General features: G+C 43.3%; 1 protein-coding gene across 1 annotated transcript in view; it reads left to right on the plus strand.

Annotated features, from left to right (window-relative positions):
* The window catches only part of syt17 (synaptotagmin XVII), a 75733-nt gene that overhangs the window by 27267 nt on the left and 29771 nt on the right, over positions 1–18695 (plus strand). The window contains exons 5-7 of the mRNA XM_068056853.1: positions 427–1049; positions 9572–9692; positions 12007–12162. Of these exons, the coding sequence (XP_067912954.1) occupies positions 427–1049; positions 9572–9692; positions 12007–12162 (900 nt within the window). The remainder of the gene's footprint in view (positions 1–426; positions 1050–9571; positions 9693–12006; positions 12163–18695) is intronic.

Raw genomic sequence — 18695 nt, forward strand, 5'->3', positions numbered from 1 at the left:
GACAGGGAATTGAAGGTGCGGAATGCCGGCCGCCACACTGAGGATCACAGTGGGCCCGGAAGATGGGAGGTAAGTTTATTTAAATGTATTAATTTTATTGATTTAAATATTGAAATTCAGGTCCCGTCGCCCTGCTGTGGGGGGGTCGCCACGGAACCTCGCTGCCACCGGGAGGATCGGGCCGGGCCCTCCGAGTGTCGGCCTCCATGGCGGGCCGCTGCCAGACCCATATTCTGGCACCACCACCCTATCCCACCCCCCAAAACCGTGCCATGGAGCATAAGGTTGTCAATGGTTGTCAATGAACAGTTTGACCAATTGGTAGTCAGCTTATGTAGTGTACCAATTCACATATTTTCTACGTTCCAATAGTCTGCTTTTGTTTAAAACTATTCATTTTTCTTGTTTGATTTCCCAATTTTGCAGATCTAGAGACCATCAGACGACCAAGCTCCCCACTAGTTGATATCAAACCAATTGAGTTTTGGGCAATAGGATCTAAGAAAGAAATAGTTCAACCAAAGGTATTCCGGAAAGCCCACGTGTCTGAGGACTACTTCCGAAAATTTGAACCTAGGCTCTATTCTGTTGATTCGAGCAGTGATGATGTAGACTCTTTGACTGATGAAGAGATTCTGTCCAAATATCAGCTTGGCATGCTGCATTTCAGCACTCAGTATGATCTCCTGCATAACTACTTGATAGTACGAGTGATCGAAGCCAGAGATCTCCCTCCCCCAATCTCATATGATGGCTCCCGACAAGATATGGCTCATTCAAATCCATACGTTAAGATGTGTCTCTTACCAGATCAGAAGAACTCAAGGCAAACGGGTGTTAAACGCAAAACCCAGAACCCAGTTTTTGAGGAGCGATATACATTTGAAATCCCATTCTTAGAAGCGCAAAGAAGGACTCTCCTTTTAACAGTTGTTGACTTTGATAAGTTTTCACGTCATTGCGTCATTGGAAAAGTTGCAATGTCCTTAAATGAAGTTGACCTTGTAAAAGGTGGACATTGGTGGAAAGCATTAATTCCAAGCTCACAGGTAATGTATGAATTAGATTCTATGGCTTAAATTTCAACTTGAGTTTCAATGTATTTCCTGCTATTGGCACCTTAGAGTCATTGGGGATCAAGGACAGCTCTACATCCCTGGTCTCCAGTGTTGCTATGGGCAGTGGAGGAAGGATTTAAAGTTAAATTTCTTGAAGGGAGTTCAATTGATTTTGGACAATTGATTTAACTCCCCAACACCATGAGTATGAAACACTTAAAAAGAGTTCTCTCCCTCTTCAGCTGTCTAACGTTGGCAGAATACGAATGATAGTCTGTGATGCCGACACAACCAAAACAGAAGTAGAAGCTGATGTCTCAGAGTCCACTGGTCACACAATGCTGCATCAGGCCTCTGAGTTCTGTGCTTTGAGTCCCACCACATCCATCCTCTGACTGGCCCCAGGCAGATTCCTGGGGAGAGTCTGGAGAGAGTTACCAAAATTAATTAAATGAACCTATCCTCATTTGGCTGATTTCAGAGTCACCTTCTTGCAGTACCGGACACCCTGCTGCACTGAGAAATGGCTGAGTAGAAGATTTATCTGGTTATTTATAGTGTATCATCCTCTAACAAATGGTGAATTTCTTTAACTCCCATTACGAGGCTACGGCTAATAATATTGATGAAACGGATCACTGTGGATGTCACTAACATTTTATTCAATTTGTTAAAGAGATTTTTGAATATGTGATACTTGAAATTATGCTTCAAGTATGTTTTTGGTATTGTGCATAATAGCAGAATAATGCACTTACATCTATTAATGATACTTGATACACAGAAATGAATTTGTATCTTTTATGCATCTTCCAATTAGCCAGAACTAGGTGTGACCATGTAGTTATGATGCTGGATTAGCAAACCAAATATCGAGAACTTAAATCACCCCATGACCAACTGTGAATACGGCTTCAATAAATTTTGTCATTTGTGGGCTAGCACCAAAATGAATCACTGAGAAAACCGTTCTTATGTCATGAAAATCCACTTGAGTCGTACATATCCTTCAAGGAAAGGAACCTGGCATCTTTTCTTGGCCTGGCCTACTTGTGACTTTAGTCCCAGACTATATGGCTAACACTTCATTGTAAAAGTAAAGATGCATGTAAGGGGAAGCTAGATAAATACATATAGGAGAAAGAAACAGAAGAAGATGCTGATAGCGTTAAATGAAAAGGGGTGGGAGGAGACTTGTGTGGCACATTAAGACTAGTACGGATCAGTTCTGCCAAATGGCCTAAAATAATTCTTGATCGTTCTGTCCCTGCAAACTATTGCCCCATTTCCAACCTCTCTTTCTTCTCCAAATTCCTTGAAGTGTTGGTGCCTCCCAAATCCATGTCCAATTTTCCTGTGTTACGACCGAGGCGGGGGGTATGCACTGTTTATTTAGTTCCACTTCTCCACAGGTCACAACATATATATAAATTTTCCCACTTATCGAAACGGTCAATCGTATACTCTATTTTTCCCAGAATAAAACATACCAACCAGGTTGCTTCAATGAACAACAAAATTATCAATTTATTATAAAACAAGTCTTAACCAGTAATGAAGTAAAGCATAAATGCACAGATAATACCTTAACCCCTCACACTCTCTCGCTCTCTCGCTCGCTCTCTCTCGCTCTCGCTCTCGCTCTCGCTCTCTCTCGCTCTCGCTCTCTCTCGCTCTCTCTCTCTCTCGCTCTCTCTCTCTCGCGCTCTCTCTCTCTCGCGCTCTCTCTCTCTCGCGCTCTCTCTCTCTCGCGCTCTCTCTCTCTCTCGCGCTCTCTCTCTCTCTCGCGCTCTCTCTCTCTCTCGCGCTCTCTCTCTCTCTCGCGCTCTCTCTCTCTCTCTCTCTCTCACACACATAGCTGTTAACCACAAAACTATAGGCATTTGCGTTTTAGAGCTCTTTTACAAAAAGGAAACAAGAAAAAAACACACTTTGGCTAAATACTTGCTAATTCTTGAAGAAGAAAGAGATATAGAAAGATGTCCTTTGTTTTTGGTTTGGCATCCCAAATGCGTTTAGATGGCTATCACTGAGATCTTCCTAGAACAGTTCTTTCCAGGCAATGTTGATGATCAGTTTGGGTAGGCTTCCAGGAAATGTAGCAACAGAGGTTTCAGAAACAGGCCTTACAGGAGTAGTGCAGCCACAGTTTCAGTCTGCTTCTTACACCTGCTTTTCAGCTCCTTGAGAGATGAAAAACTGGCAGGCTTTTTCCAAACTGCTGGTACAGACTAAGTGGGGGTGGTTTGTTCTTCTTGGCAAGTTTTCTCCAACTGTTTTTTCAAACCATTGCCCATATCCCAACTCACTGTCTAAAGCAAAACCATAAACATTGTTACAAGAATCAAGCCTCCTGACCCCTATAAATCTTGACATGTCACTTCTTTGTAAACTTCTCCCTAAGTCAAAAACAACCCTGCTGGGTAATTATTTGAAAACAGGTGCCTTCCAGTAACTCTTTGCTTTCAAAGCCAGACCTCTCAGTGACCCTGGTAAAAACCCATCTATGGAGTCTTTTCAGTTTTCTCAAAATAAGGCAATGGCCAGCTCTAAAATACGAGTCCTGAGAAAAATACTTAAGAATATAGAAGCACTCGAAACACCTGCAAATCCATGCTTGAACCTGTCCAAATCATATTTGCACCCTGCCACAGCACTGAACCAGCCCTTGTCTAAGTCACAAATTACTGTGACTGTGATAAACCATCTCTCCTTATCCTTCTTGATCTGTCTACAGTCTTTCACACAGTTGACCACACCATGCTTCTCCAATGCATCTCCTCCATCATCCAGCTAGGTGGAACTGTCCTCTCCTGATTTCATTGTTATCTATCTAGTCGTAGTCAGAGAATTACCTGCAATGGCTTATCTTGCTGCACCATTACCTCTGGAGACCCCAAGGATCTATCCTGCATCTCCTATTTCTCATCTACATGCTGCCTTTCGGTGACATCTTCTGAAAACACATCTAGTTCCACACGTATGCTGATGACATCCAGCTCTACCTCCACACCACCTCCCTTGACCCCTCCAATGTCCCTGATTTGTCATATTGCTTATTTGACATCCAGTCCTGGATGAGCAGATATTTTCTCCAACTAAATATTGGGAAGACTGAAATCATTGTCTTCAATTCCCGCCACAAACTCAATTCTCTAGCCATTGACTTATCCCTCTCCCTGATCACTACCTGAGATTGAACCCGGCCATTTGCAACCTGGGCTTCCTGTTTGATTATGAGATGAGTTTCTGACTACATGTCCCCTCCATCAGCAAGACTGCCTGCTTCCAACTCTCTAACCTTGCAGGTCTCCACGCCTGCCTCAGCTCATCTGCTTAAACCCTCATCCATGCCTTTTTTACCTCTGTACTTGACTATTCCAATTCTCTCCTGGCCAGCTTCCCATTTTCTACCTTCCATAAATTGCAACTTACCTAAAAAAAACTACTGCCTATATCCTAACTCGCACCAAGTCCCATTCACCTATCAACCCTGTGTATGTTGACCTCCATTGCCTCCTGGTCCGGTAATATCTGATTTTTTAAAATTCTCATCCTTGTTTACAAATTGCTACATGCCCTCGCCCCTCCCTATCTCTGTAACTTCCTCCAGCCCCACAACCCTCTGAGATCTTGCCTCCAACTCTGACCTCTTGCGCATTCCCGATTTTTATCATTTCAACATTAGTGGTCTTGCCTTTAGCTGCCTGGGCCCTGGGCCCTAGAATTCCTTCTCTAAGCCTCTCCAACTTTCTGCCTCTCTTTCTTCCTTTAAAACTCTCCTTTAAACCTACCTCTTTGATCAAGCTTTTGGTCACCTATCTTAATGTCTTCTTATTCGGCTCAGTATCAAATTTTATTTGATAACATTCCTGTGAAATACCTTGGGAACATTTCACTATGTTAAAGGTGTTATTTAAATTCATATTTTTGTTGTTGCATATTCTATTTAATTTTTTGTAAAAAAAAAAGTATTGAGGAAGGCTCCCCATCACCTTCTCAGGGAAACTTAGGATGGGCAATAAATTCAGCTTTATCATCATCACCCACGTCCCAAGAACAAAACAAGGTGCAGCAGAGGTGACTAAGGACACAGTCCTAACCCTGGCCATGTTTCTTGGATTCTGCAATTTAAATAGTTGTGGGAGCAGCTGGAGAATAGATCCAACACCTTCTGCACAGTTGTACAGCCTGCAGCCTCTAATAGTGTGGAATTGCATGGTGCAGGACACAACTCCATTGTGATATTCAAAACATTCCAAAAAATCCCTATAAAAGAAAATTCATGCCACTCAAATATAGTTGTTATATGGTTGTTAGCCTGACCATTTAATTGATTGTAAACCTGCGCAGCTGATCTTGTTGAGATTTTGAAATAAAGAAAAAACTCCTACAAAACTGCAGTCGGGTTAGCAGTTCTGTGAGAAGATGTACCTTCCTGTTACCAGACAGAAGGGGCATAATTGAGAACAGGTGGAGGGATCGGGCCCATTCCTTTCAGTGCAGGCAACACGCAAACTTCATGCTGCCTGCTCATTTATATGATACCTACGCGCAGTCCAGCACTAATACGCTGTTGAGTGGCTGCATGCTTCAGCAACGGCCCAAGTTCATGAGAGGTTAGCACCACTTAAAGCTCACCTGCATTGCTTAAAGCCATCTTTCACCTCTTTAAGAGGAGGTGCAATCTGGCTGGAACAAGTGCTGGAAGTGGCTGGGGAAACTTCCTGAGTAGGAAAAGTGACTAATGGTGCAACAGGGAAAGGGCGTGTGCTAAGGTTCTTGGGTGCAGCACTGGAGTCCTGAGTACAGGAGTTGGAAAGGAGGAGAGAGGTCCTCTATTCACAGGAGGCCAGGTGTTCCTCCAGGCAGACATTGCAAAGGCAGTGGAACCAAGTAGTTATCACAGTCAATACAAGCAGTCTAGCCCCGAGGACTTGGATACAATGTCGCAAGAAGTTCAGTGACCTTACATGAGTGGTTAAAGTTAGTGAATTCATCTTCAAATGCCATATTCTTACAAATTGACCACTAACCTCAGACACTGACTTAATTGACCATGTCCGCTTCACTTACCCACCAACGATCTCTATCGATCATGATTCGTACCTCACATTCATAGTTTCACCTTGCCCTCACATACTTAGCACTGCTGCCAGCCTCACACTCACATCTCAAGCTTGCGCACACTATTCAGTCATGACAAGGCACATCACTGAAACACATTGCACCACACTCACTGATACACTTCCTTCTTGCAGGACAAGATGGAACATTACCGTAGACAGGGGACAGGTACAGATACATGTTCTAATCAAATGGAGGAGATGATGCTCTCCATCACTGGAGCAGCCATGACTGAGGTAGTGGCCAGTGATGAGGCTGAAACCACTGAGGATGATGGTACGCTCTTACCTAATCCTCTTCCTCACATCCCACTTCCCCCTCATCCCACAATTTCTTCTGATTTACAAGCTGCAGATGGTTTAAGCATCTCTTACCCTACTCCGCTCAACACAACCCTACTCGTGTGCCTTTCTCCTTTCAGATACCCAAGAACTGCCACCTCGCCAGTCAGTGGCAGAAGGGAAAGAAGTGAAGAGCAGGAAAAGAGTGAAGAAGAAACAATATCACTCAATCTCACACATGCAGCTACCAGCTCAGACACTGACACTGTACATACTTTAACGGGTATCTGTGAGGTGGGATCTGAGACACTAGGCATGAGTGACCTGCAGCCGGGGCAGGGGGCAAGGGTAGCGCACGTAACAGCGTGCTGGAAGGTGGGATCGCACACGCATTCTACTGCAGCAGACTCACATGAGGACTTTGATGGAGCAGCCTACAGAAAAAGGCTACCGAGTATGCACACTGAAATTCTTTGTGCATCGGTTGGCCTGGCAGAAGGCCTGCTGTCACTGTCAAGGAGCATGGAGCAGTCCGGCACCAGTTTGGTACAGGGCTGTGAAGCCCATCATTTCCAGATTGAAAGTGGTGGCCAACTCCATGAGAACACTTGTGGACCCAACCTTGATGCAGTGCCTGATGGCTGATATCTCAGCTTCCATTGCAGCAAAGCAGAAGGCTAGCTTGCTATCACCAAAGCTGCAGATACCAGTGCACAAAGGTTCTTGGGGGGGGGGGGGGTCACAGCAATCCTTCAATCTGTCCACCAATATATTGCTAGGATCACTGAGCCACGGCCCTGGGGAAGTGGCAGTGGTTTCATGGAGCACGACATGCTATCGTCTCTTCGGATGACAGCATTTCTGGTCCCACCACTGCCTCTCCTCCAATGCCCTTGATATTGCTTGTCAGCCAGCCAGCCCAGACTGCTTTCGCCCATGCCGTGGTGGTGCAATCTGAAGCTGGGCCTCTTAGGGCCAGAGCTGCTCGAGATTGTCCTGCAAGGCCATCTGCATTCCCCACTGAAAGTCAGAGGCCTTCCACCACCCATGCTGCAGCCACTGGGGTAGCACTATGTAGGAGCACCAGGCCAGGCCAAAGACACATGGAAGACGGGCACTAAGGGAATGTACAAGGGTGACTAGCTGATTTTTGTATGGAATATTGGATGGTTTAATTTATAAAGTTGGTTTGGAACGATTGTTTTGTGGTGATTTTTATTTCAGCATTGTGGCCAAGGGATGCTGTGATGGTCAGTGACAGAGGAAAGGTGAGATGTGGGACTGTTAGTGACTGGGGAATTGGGGTTTCATTCACTGGTATTGCTGTCAGATGAGTTGATTACACACAGTCTGGCCACAAGGGGGATGTGTTGTTTGCCTCCTCCCTTCCTGCTCCTCCTCAGCTGCTTGCCGTAGAACTGGTGGCAAGGACTGTGCCCTCATGATGGCGAGATGGTCTGCTCCATGCTGCACAATCAAGAATCTTGATACACATTCTGCTGAGTACTGCAAGACTCCTCCAAAGTGGTCCAGGCAGTGGAAGCTTTGCTTAAGTACCCAAAAGGTCTGCTCAAGTACATTTTGTGTGGGCAGCATGGCTGTTGTTAAATGCATGCTGCCCACATGCGTGTGGTTTGCGCATCAGAGTCATGAGCTAGGTGATCAGCAGATCATCTTTGTTGCCCAGTAGCCACTCTCTGGTTTGTCACAGTGGTTCAAATACAGATGGCACAATGGACTACATCAAAATGAAGGCATAATAACTACTTCCAGGATACCAGGCATTGACCTGCATGATTCGCTGTCTATGGTTGCACAGGAGTGGAATCCCTTGCAGTTGCAATACATCTCAGAATTTACATGGGACACCCACAAAGTGACAAGTGTACAGTCAATGGCACCCTGCACCATGGGGAAGTCTGCAATCCTCGAGATGCCACGTGCTCGCTCTGCCTGCTTCTCTCTGGCAAGATAGAATGAAATGTATTCAGCTCCTTTTTCATACAAAGCCTTAATGAGTTACCTTACGCGACCGTGGATGGTGACTTGGGAGATGTTGCACATATCGCCTGCTGCAGCCACGGTCATCTTCAAAGCCACAGGCAATGCTGTTCTCACCCTGCTTTGAGGCTGCAGTTCAGGCTGCAGTGGTTACAGATTTCAGTGAGCACCTCTTTGGTAAAGCAAAGATATCTGAAGCACTGTTCCTTGCTGAGATTCAGGTAGGAGAATTGCTCACTGAAGACACTAGGTAGATATGGCCTCCTGCCTCCTGCTGAGAGCCCTTCTCCCCTCCTCCTCTCCTCCTCTCTCTTCAAGCAGTTTGTCCTCCTCCATGTCTCCTCTGCTCATTCTCCCTGTTATGTTGTAGGCCAAGGAGGATACAAACTACTGCACCCATGTCTGGGAGCAAATGATCTGAACAGAACCCTTGATGTCGGAACCAAGGCCTTCACCACATGCAACACCACTCCCTGTATACTTCAGCAACTTTTAAATAGCTGTACAAACCACCAAACACTTCTACAAACTCAGCAACAGCCAGTAGAAATTAATCAGCAATTAACCTGAAAGTAGATGACAATCCCTTTAAATAGTGCTGGTGTGGGTCCTTCCTGCTGCTGAATGCATGTTCAGTTTTGCAAGGTTGAGCAAGGGTGTTAGTTGGAGCATTCAGCTTGAAAATGGCACCACTAGCATCAAACCAGTGTTACAAGCTGACTGACATCACGATCTGCCTGCTCGGCATACTTCTGGTACTCGCTCCATGTGCCCAGACTACACCAGAAGTGTGTTCACATGTCACAGACACCATTTTGGACCTGAAACAGCACCCCTAGAGCCGAAAGTTATGCAATTAAATTTTGTGGCAAGAATGTTATATGGGAAAGCATACAATTCAATAGATTCCAACAGGAACATAATAGTTGCCACATATGAATATACAAGAGAATGAATATGTGGCTGTGATTTAAAAAATCTGTTCATGCATATGTTTCACATCCTAAATATGAAACCAAGCTGTTCCTAGATATGTGTATGTTTATTTATGAAATTAATTAGTTCAAATGTTCTGTATTCTAATTCAACACTGTTTTCTTATAGAATGAAGTCGAACTAGGAGAGCTATTGATCTCTCTTAATTATTTGCCAAGTGCAGGAAGACTAAATGTGGATATTATTAGGGCAAAACAACTCCTTCAGACAGATATGAGCCAAGGATCAGGTAAAGAAGAGTTATATTAATACCTAATGGTGACTATTGTACAATACACTTAGAAGGATTTGGTGTTTAAGTCTGTTGTAAGGCAGATCATACTTATAAAGCAAATTATCAATTAGAGTTGAATTTTTTAATTCATTTCATGGGATGTGGGCATTGCTGGCAAGGCCAGCATTTGTTGCTATTCCTACTTGCCCTTGAGAGGGTGGTGGTGAGCTGCCATCTTGAACTGTTGCGGTCATCTGGGGCGGGTACACCCACAGTGCTATTAGGAAGGGAGTTCCAGGATTTTGATCCAGCGACAGTGAAGGAACGGTGATATAGTTCCAAGTCAGGATGGTATGTGGCTTGGAGGGGAACTTGCAGGTGGTGGTGTTCCCATGTGTCTGCTGCCCTTGTCTTTCTGGGTGGTAGAGTTCGTGGGTTTGGAAGGTGCTGTCAAAGAAGGTGTGGTGAGTTGCTGCAGTGCATCTTGGGGATGGTACACACTGCTGCCACTGTGCGTCGTTGGAGGAGGGAGTGAATGGTGAAGGTGGTGGATGGGGTGCCGATCGAGTGAGCTGCTTTGTCTAGGATGGTGTCGAGCTTCCTGAGTATTGTTGAAGCTGCACTCATCCAGGCAAGTGGACAATATTCTATCTCTCCTGACTTGTGCCTTGTAGATGGTGGACAGGCTTTGGGGAGTCAGGAGGTGGGTTACTCACTGCAGAATTCCCAGCCTCTGACCTGCTCTTGAAGCCACAGTATTTATGTGGCTACTCCAGTTCAGTTTCTTGTTGATGGTAACCTGCAGGATGTTGATAGTGGGGGATTCAGCGATGGTAATGCCCTTGAATGTCAAGGGAAGATGGCTATGTTCTTTCTTGTTGGAGATGGTCATTGCCTGGCACTTGTGTGGCATGAATGTTACTTGCCACTTATCAGCCCAAGCCTGAATGTTGTTCAGGTCTTATTGCATATGGACACTGATTGTTTCAGTATCTGAGGAGTTGCGAATAGTACTGAACATCATACAGTCATCAGCGAATCATCCCCACGTCTGATCTTATGATGGAGGGAAGGTCATTGATGAAGCAGCTGAAGATGGTTGGGCCTAGGACACTATCCTGATGAACTCCTGCAGTAATATCCTGGGTCTGAGATGATTGGCTTCCAACAATCGCAACCATCTTCCTTTGTGCTAGGTATGACTCCAAACAGCAGAGAGTGTTTCCCCGATTCCCATTGACTTCAATTTGGCTAGGGCTCCTTGATGCTGTACTCAGTCAAATGCTACCTTGATATCAAGGGCAGTCACTCTCACCTCTTGAGTTTAGCTCTTTTGTCCATGTTTGGACCTTGGATGTAATGAGGTCAGAAGCTGAGTGGCCCTGGCGGAACCCAAACTGAGTATCAGTGAGCAGGTTGTTGCTGTTTTAGTGGCACTTGATAGCACTATCAACGACACCTTCCATCACTTGGCTGATGATCGAGAGTAGACTGATGGAGTGGTAATTGGCCGGATTGGATTTGTCCTGCTATTTGTGGACAGGACATATCTGAGCAATTTTCCACATTGTCGGGTAGATGCCAGTCCTGTAGCTGTACTGGAAGAACTTGGCTAGGGGCACGGCTAGCTCATTAGCACATGTCTCCAGTACTACTGCCAGGATGCCGCCAGGACCCATAGCCTTTGCAGTATCCAGTGCTTTCAGCCATTTCTTGATGTCATGTGGAGTGAATCGAATTGGCTGAAGACTGGCATCTGTGATACTGGGGATCTCAGCAGGAGGCTGAGATGGATCATCCACTCAGTACTTCTGGCTGAAGATGCTTCAGCCTCTTCTTTTACACTGATATGCTGGTCTTCCCCATCATTGAGGATGGAGATATTTGAGGAGCCTCCTCCTCCTGTTAGTTGTTTAATTGTCCACCACCATTCACTACTGGATGCGGCAGGACTGCAGAGCTTAGATCTGATCTGTTGGTTGTGGGATCGCTTAGCCCTGTCTATCGCATGCTGCTTCTGCTTTGCAAGCAGTCCTGTGTTGTAGCTTCATCAGATTGACACCTCATTTTTAGTTATGCCACGTGCTGCTCCTGGCATGCTCTCCTGCACTCTTAATTGTACCAGGGTTGATCCCTTAGGTAATGTGAGAATGAGGGATATGCTGGGTCATGAGGTTACAGTTTGTGATTGAATACAATTCTGCTGCTGATGGTCCACAGCGCCTTATGGATGCCCAGTTTAGAACTGCCAGTTCTGTTTCATGTGAGACATTATGGGTTATAACTGTTCTAACTGTTTTAACCTTGTTCCGCATTTAAACTTTGATAGATCCATTTGTTAAAGTTCAGCTGGTGCATGGATTAAAATTGGTAAAAACAAAAAAGACATCTTGCATGAAGGGCACCATAGACCCATTCTACAATGAATCCTTTAGTTTCAAAGTCCCATCAGAAGAATTGGAAGATATCAGCTTAGTTTTTACAGGTAGGACCCTACAGTATTCATCTTTGATTCTCAGCTAATTAATATTCAATGTGAATCATCAATTGGTTAAAAATACTGACCCATTTGTCAGTCTTAGTCTAAAGCTTCAACTTTTCACTAAATAAATGTATTTAGTTGTGTATGTAATCTGCAAAAATATGTTTATGTATTTCAATGTTCTCTCGTTCTCTCTTTAAAGATTGATTTTTGATGAAATACACTTCCACAGGTAACAAGCGGCTTCTGGCACTTTGCCCCACATGGCTGTCCTTCTTTAATAAGCCTTGACAGTGAGTGTTGGCAGGCTATTCCACCATGGAGGGCATTGTTCTTAGGCCCACTCATAAGGGCACCCATATGTGCATGCTTTCCAGCAGAAGTGTGACCGGATAATAATCAGATGCCGGAATTGTGCTTTATTTTTCACTTTTCTAACTCAGGGGTGTTGCTGTCAATCATTGGGCTCAATTGCTGCCCTAGATGAGATCAGCTAACATAGGTACAAACCAGGAATGAAACTTTGGGTAGTGCCTTTCCCTGATTCAGCCTACCTATTATCATTTTAAAGGAATGTAATTTTATCTATTGAAACATAATAAGCATTAAAAGTGAAAAATTGGAAAACATATTATAGTATATTGTTCAATACCATGTTGCTTCTCATGAATATGAATTATATTTACTTTATTTTATTTTAATTTGGTGCTTTTGTAAGTGGTAAAATACATTTTAAAATAAATGAGAAGAAGTATGATTTTGTAGTTGAGAAGGACTGAATATTCCATCAGCAAATAGTGTCTAATTAATAGTTTCTATGAGAAATACAAAAATAATGTTGTAACAGATCACAGTTAACATTTACAAATTCACTTACTGGCATAAGTTTACCGACAAAAGCATCTGTGAATCAACAACGCAAATCATGCCTTCAGACCCTATTATTTCCTTGCCAAAACAACAGTAACTAAATAATGTTTCACATCTGCTCCAACTTTTCCTGCCTGCATCAATGTACCACAGTGATTAGAAGCATTTTAACTGGTAAGGTAAGTCGCTGAGAAACAGAGTAACGGTAGGAACACGTTTCCAGTGTTATCTGTCAAGTGCCTTTCAGAGAGGAATCATCTGTGCAAACTGCTCAATTTATGAACACCTTAAAATGCAGAAATTTCACAATAGCTGCCATTCTGGAGTTTAATCAGAGCTCAGCTGTGATAATCACAATCTAGCACTTTAGTAAGTAGGAAATTATCCTGTTGATGCTTTTTCTGGTAATTCCAATGCGTTGATTGGAAGTTTCAGAAGTAGATCTCACAACACTTTTGACGCTGCAGTGTCCTTCATTATGCAGGAAGTATTGGTCAGGAAGGTGGCAGTTTTCAGCTCTGGAGCACAAACCCCAATCTGGGCCTGGGACAAGAATGCCATCTCTGCAGTACAATGACCCTAGAATGAAGTGAACGTGTTCGAAGGTGTCAGAAAGACCACAAAACAATAGCCTTCCTTTCCCTGCCTGCCAAGGATGATGTTTGACCAGTTGATGGGATACAAGATCCATTATTTCTCATAGAAACTACAGAGACCTGGAGGTAGGGGGTGAATGAAGCCAAGTGGGACAATCTACCATTAAGGATATTCCCCTTCATGTGATGTTGTCTACCACAACCTAATGGCTATTAATCTCAGCCTATAAAAAATAGTTGAAAAAACATAACTGATAAAGCTTGCTTGAAATGCAACAGTAACTGCCTTTCAAAAGCAAAATACTGTGGGTGCTGGAAATCTGAAAAACAAAAGTGCTGGAAAGACTCAGAAGCTCATACAGCATCTGTGGAGGGCATAAAAACATACGAATTAGGAGCAGGAACAGGAGTAGGCCACTGGGCCCCTCGAGCCTGCTCCGCCATTCAATAAGTCCATGGCTGAACTGATTACTCCACATTAGCACCTACCCCTAAACCTTTCACCCCCTTGCTTATCAAGAATCTATCTACCTCTGCCTTAAACATATTCAAAGACTCTGCTTCCACTGTCTTTTGAGGAAGAGAGTTTCAAAGACCCACGATCCTCTGAGAGAAAAAATTTCTCCTCATCTCTGTCTTAAATGGGCAACCCCTTATTTTTAAACAGTGACCCCTGTTGCTAGATTCTCAAACAAGGGAAACATCCTTTCCACATCCACCCTGTCAAGACCCCTCAGGATCTTGCATGTTTCAATCAAGTCGCCTCTTACTCTTCTAAATTCCAGCAGATACAAGCCTAGCCTGTCCAATCTTTCCTCATAAGACAGCCCGCCCATTCCAGGTATCAGTCTAGTAAACTTTCTTTGAACTACTTCTAATGCATTTACATCCTTCCTTAAATAAGGAGACCAGTACTGTACACAGTACTCCAAATGTGGTCTCACCAATGCCCTGTATAGCTGAAGCATAATCTCCCTACTTTTGTATTCAATTCCCCTCATGATAAATGATAACATTCTATTACCTTTCCTAATTACGTGCTTTGCCTGCATATTAACCTTTTGCGATTCATGCACTAGGACACCCAGATCCCTCTGCATCTCAGAGCTCCGCAATCTCTCACCATTTAGATAATATGCTTCTTTGTTATTCTTCCTACCAAAATGGACAACTTCACATTTTCCCGCGTTATACTCTATTTGCCAGATTTTTGCCCACTCACTTAACCTATGTATATCCCTTTGTAGCCTCCTTATGTCCTCTTCACAACCTACTGTCCTAGCTATCTTTGTGTCATCAGCAGTGAAACAGTTAACATTCCAGTTGCATAACCTTTCGTCAGAACTGGAAAAAGTTTTCCAGTTTTGATGAGAGGTCGTCAACCTGAAATAGAAACATAGAAAACAGGAGGAGGAGTAGGCCATTCGGCCCTTCGGGCCTGCTCCGCCATTCAAAAAAAGGTCAAGGCTGATCATCTAATTCAGTACCCTGTTCCCACTTTCTCCCCATATCCCTTGATCCCTTTGGCATTAAGAAATATTTCTTTCTCCTTCATGAATATATGTAATGACTTGGCCTCCACTGCCTTCTGCGGTAGAGAATTCCACAAGTTCACCACCCTCTGAGTGAAGAAATTTCTCCTCATCTCGGTTCTAAATGGCATACCCCGTATCCTAAGACTGTGACCCCTGGTTCTGGACTCTCCAGCCATCGGGAACATCCTCCCTGCATCTAGCCTGTCTAGTCCTGTTAGAATTTTATAGGTTTCTATGAGGTCCCCTCTCATTCTTCTAAACTCTAGTGAATATAGGCCTAGTCGACCTATTCTCTCCTCATATGTCAGTCCTGCCATCCCAGGAATCAACATATTAAATCTATTTTTGCACTCCCTCCAAGGCAAGAACATCCTTCTGAAGATAAGGAGACCAAAACTGCACACAATACTCCAGATGTGGTCTCACCAAGGCCCTGTATTGCAGTAAGACATCCTTGCTCCTGTACTCAAATCCTCTTGCAATCAAGGCCAACATACCATTCGCCTTTCTAACTGCTTGCTGCACCTGAATGCTTGCTTTCAGCGACTGGTGTACAAGGACACCCAGGTCTCATTGCACCACCACCCACCCCCCTTTCCCAATCTATCACCATTCAGATAATAATCTGCCTTTCTGTTTTTACAACCAAAGTGGATAACTTCACATTTATCCATGTTATACTGCATCTGCCATGCATTTGCCCACTCACCCATCTTGTCCAAATCACATTGGAGCGTCTTTGCATCCTCCTCACAGCTCACACTCTTCCCCAGCTTTGTGTTGTCTGCAAACTTGGAAATGTTACAATTAGTTCCCTCACCCAAGTCATTAATATATATTGTGAATAGCTGGGGCCCAAGCACTGATCCCTGCGGTACCTCACTCGTCACTGCCTACCACCTGGAAAAAGTCCCGTTTATTTCTTCTTTGTTTCCTGTCTGTCAACCAATTCTCAATCCATGCCAGGATATTACCCCCAATCCCATGTGCTTTAATTTTGCATACTAATCTCTTATGTGGGACCTTATCAAAAGCCTTCTGAAAATCCAAATACACCACATGCACTGGTTCTCCCTTATCTATTCTACTAGTTACATCCTCAAAAAACTCCAGTAGATTTGTTAAGCATGACTTTCCTTTCATAAACCTATGCTGACTTTGCCTAATCCCATTTATGCTTTCCAGGTGTTCTGCTATCACATCCTTTATAATAGACTCTAGCATTTTATCCACTACTGATGTAGGACTAACTGGTCTGTAGTTCCCTGTTTTTTCTCTCCCTCCTGTTTTAAATAGTGGGGTTACATTTGCCACCCTCCAATCTATAGGAACTGCTCCAGAGTCTATAGAATTTTGGAAGATGACCACCAATGCATCCACTGTTTCCAGGGCCACTTCCTTCAGTACTCTGGGATGTAGATTATCAGCCCTGGGGATTTGTCAGCCTTTAGTTAAATGTTAACTGATTCTTTCTCCCACAAATGCTGCCTGGAGTCCTGAGTATTTACATCATTTTCTGTTTTATTAACTGGTTTTCAGTACATACACATTAGAAGTACTTCTGACTGTGACTTACCAACTCAATGATGCCTTACTTATATCTAACCTTTTTGGCTCTTTACAGAAGAACCAGGGAATAACTAGTACACCACAGTCCACCAGTCCACTGGAAACTACGCATATATCCAACACAACTATACCAGACATCAGTGCAGATACAGAGATACTTCCACCGTCACAACTTATTGTACCACCTGCATCTGAGCAATCACTAAATACCTCCAATGGTTAGGCTGCACTGGATAAGTCACTGTACAGATATCCCAGACCCATGGCTTAAACAGATCTATGGTAATCAGTAGGTTCATCTTCAACAAGAGAGTATTGGAGCACCAGAGAAACATCCAAATTGTTGTAGCCATTTTGCACATTATGATGGACAAGTATTTGAGAAACCTCACTGATTCAAGTACTATGCAGCATAGGTGCACTGCTTCAAAAATTCTCTGATGTAGCTATGTCTTAAACAGATTAATGCCTTCGTAAATAGTAGACAAAGGAGTTGATGTGATTACACTAGTTACTGTGATAACATCACATTGCATAATTACCAGGTGACAGTTAAGCATTAATGATTGTATCTACTGATGCTAAATCAACTCTGTCATGTTGGACTTGGTAACTTCTGAAGGACAATTCCTTTTACGATCTCATCAGTGCTGGCTTTTTAAAATATGCATATTGTGAATTCTTGATGCTAATATGTAAGATCACCAATTTCTCATTAGAAACAAGGAGTAAATTACTGAGGTGCAAGAGCACTAATAGCTTACATTTTGTAAATGCATATTTTTAACTTAATATCACTTTGGATCTTTTGCATTTATGACAGCAATCTATTTTATTATTTTTGAAATATTAAGTATTATAGGAAATAAGTACAAAACCTAGGTGCATAGTTCATATCACCGAGCCAGTGCTAAAGTCTTTGTGGTTCTTTTACAACATCACGTAGGATCTTGTCATGTTGGCACACCCAGGGCCTGATTTTTGCTGATCACTGAATTCTATTTTTGCATTGGTTGTAATCCTGTATTTGTTGTAGGAAAATGCTTGATAAAAAATGTCTTTACCTAGATTAAATAATGTTCTGTTTATTCATCAATTAAAATAAGGCAAGTGAAAATATTATGAAAAGAATTAGTTGGAAATAATAGCCAAAGTATGATGAGTGGAAAAGCATTGTATATTAGTACTTTGAATAGACAAAATAAGCCGGTCATGATTTCCCTAAATGGAATAAAGGAGGTATTGAACAGTGTGAGCACACCATGAACATTTTATAGAACTGGCATGAAAATAAAAAAAGGCTGCATTTCAAAAATGTACTAAGCCCCCTTTAGTTTAGCAAGTTTATCCAATGAGTAGCTGAGCTCTGAGACCACAAAGTGGTTCCATTGCAAACAGTAGAGTATGTAATTACAGATCAGCTTTTTTAATTCATTCATGGGATGTGGGCATCGCTGGCTAGGCCAGCATTTATTGCCCATCCCTAATTGTCCTTATGAAGGTAGTGGTGAGCTGCCTTCTCGAACCGCTGCGGTCCATGTGGGCTAGGTACACCCACAGTGCTGTCAGGAAGGGAGTGAGGGTGTGCTTTTGGGAGCAGATCTAGGGTTGCATGAAACCTTTGCTTGCCCATGATTGCACTCTGGTATAGAGAAAGGGACATTTAAATATATTTGTTTGTGCCATTTGTGGTGCCTTGTCACAGCATGAATGGGGTCCAAGGGACATTTTGAATTTTTAAAAAAATACTGCTGCTCCACTATGCCAGTTTCAGTAATGCAGTTACCGAAGCTGATCTTATAATTGTCAACTTGACCCCGGCCCTTAGTAAAGCTGAGCACCAGGGATGCACAGGTGTCCCTCGTTTGCAGCATTGCCTGGGTCAAAGTGATGGGAAATATGTTATTTCCCTCATTTGCTTATCATCCAAATATGGCTGCCCATACATTTACAGATTATATTCCAT

This window comes from Heterodontus francisci, chromosome 24 (assembly GCF_036365525.1).
Source record: "Heterodontus francisci isolate sHetFra1 chromosome 24, sHetFra1.hap1, whole genome shotgun sequence".
Classification (NCBI taxonomy): domain Eukaryota; kingdom Metazoa; phylum Chordata; class Chondrichthyes; order Heterodontiformes; family Heterodontidae; genus Heterodontus; species Heterodontus francisci.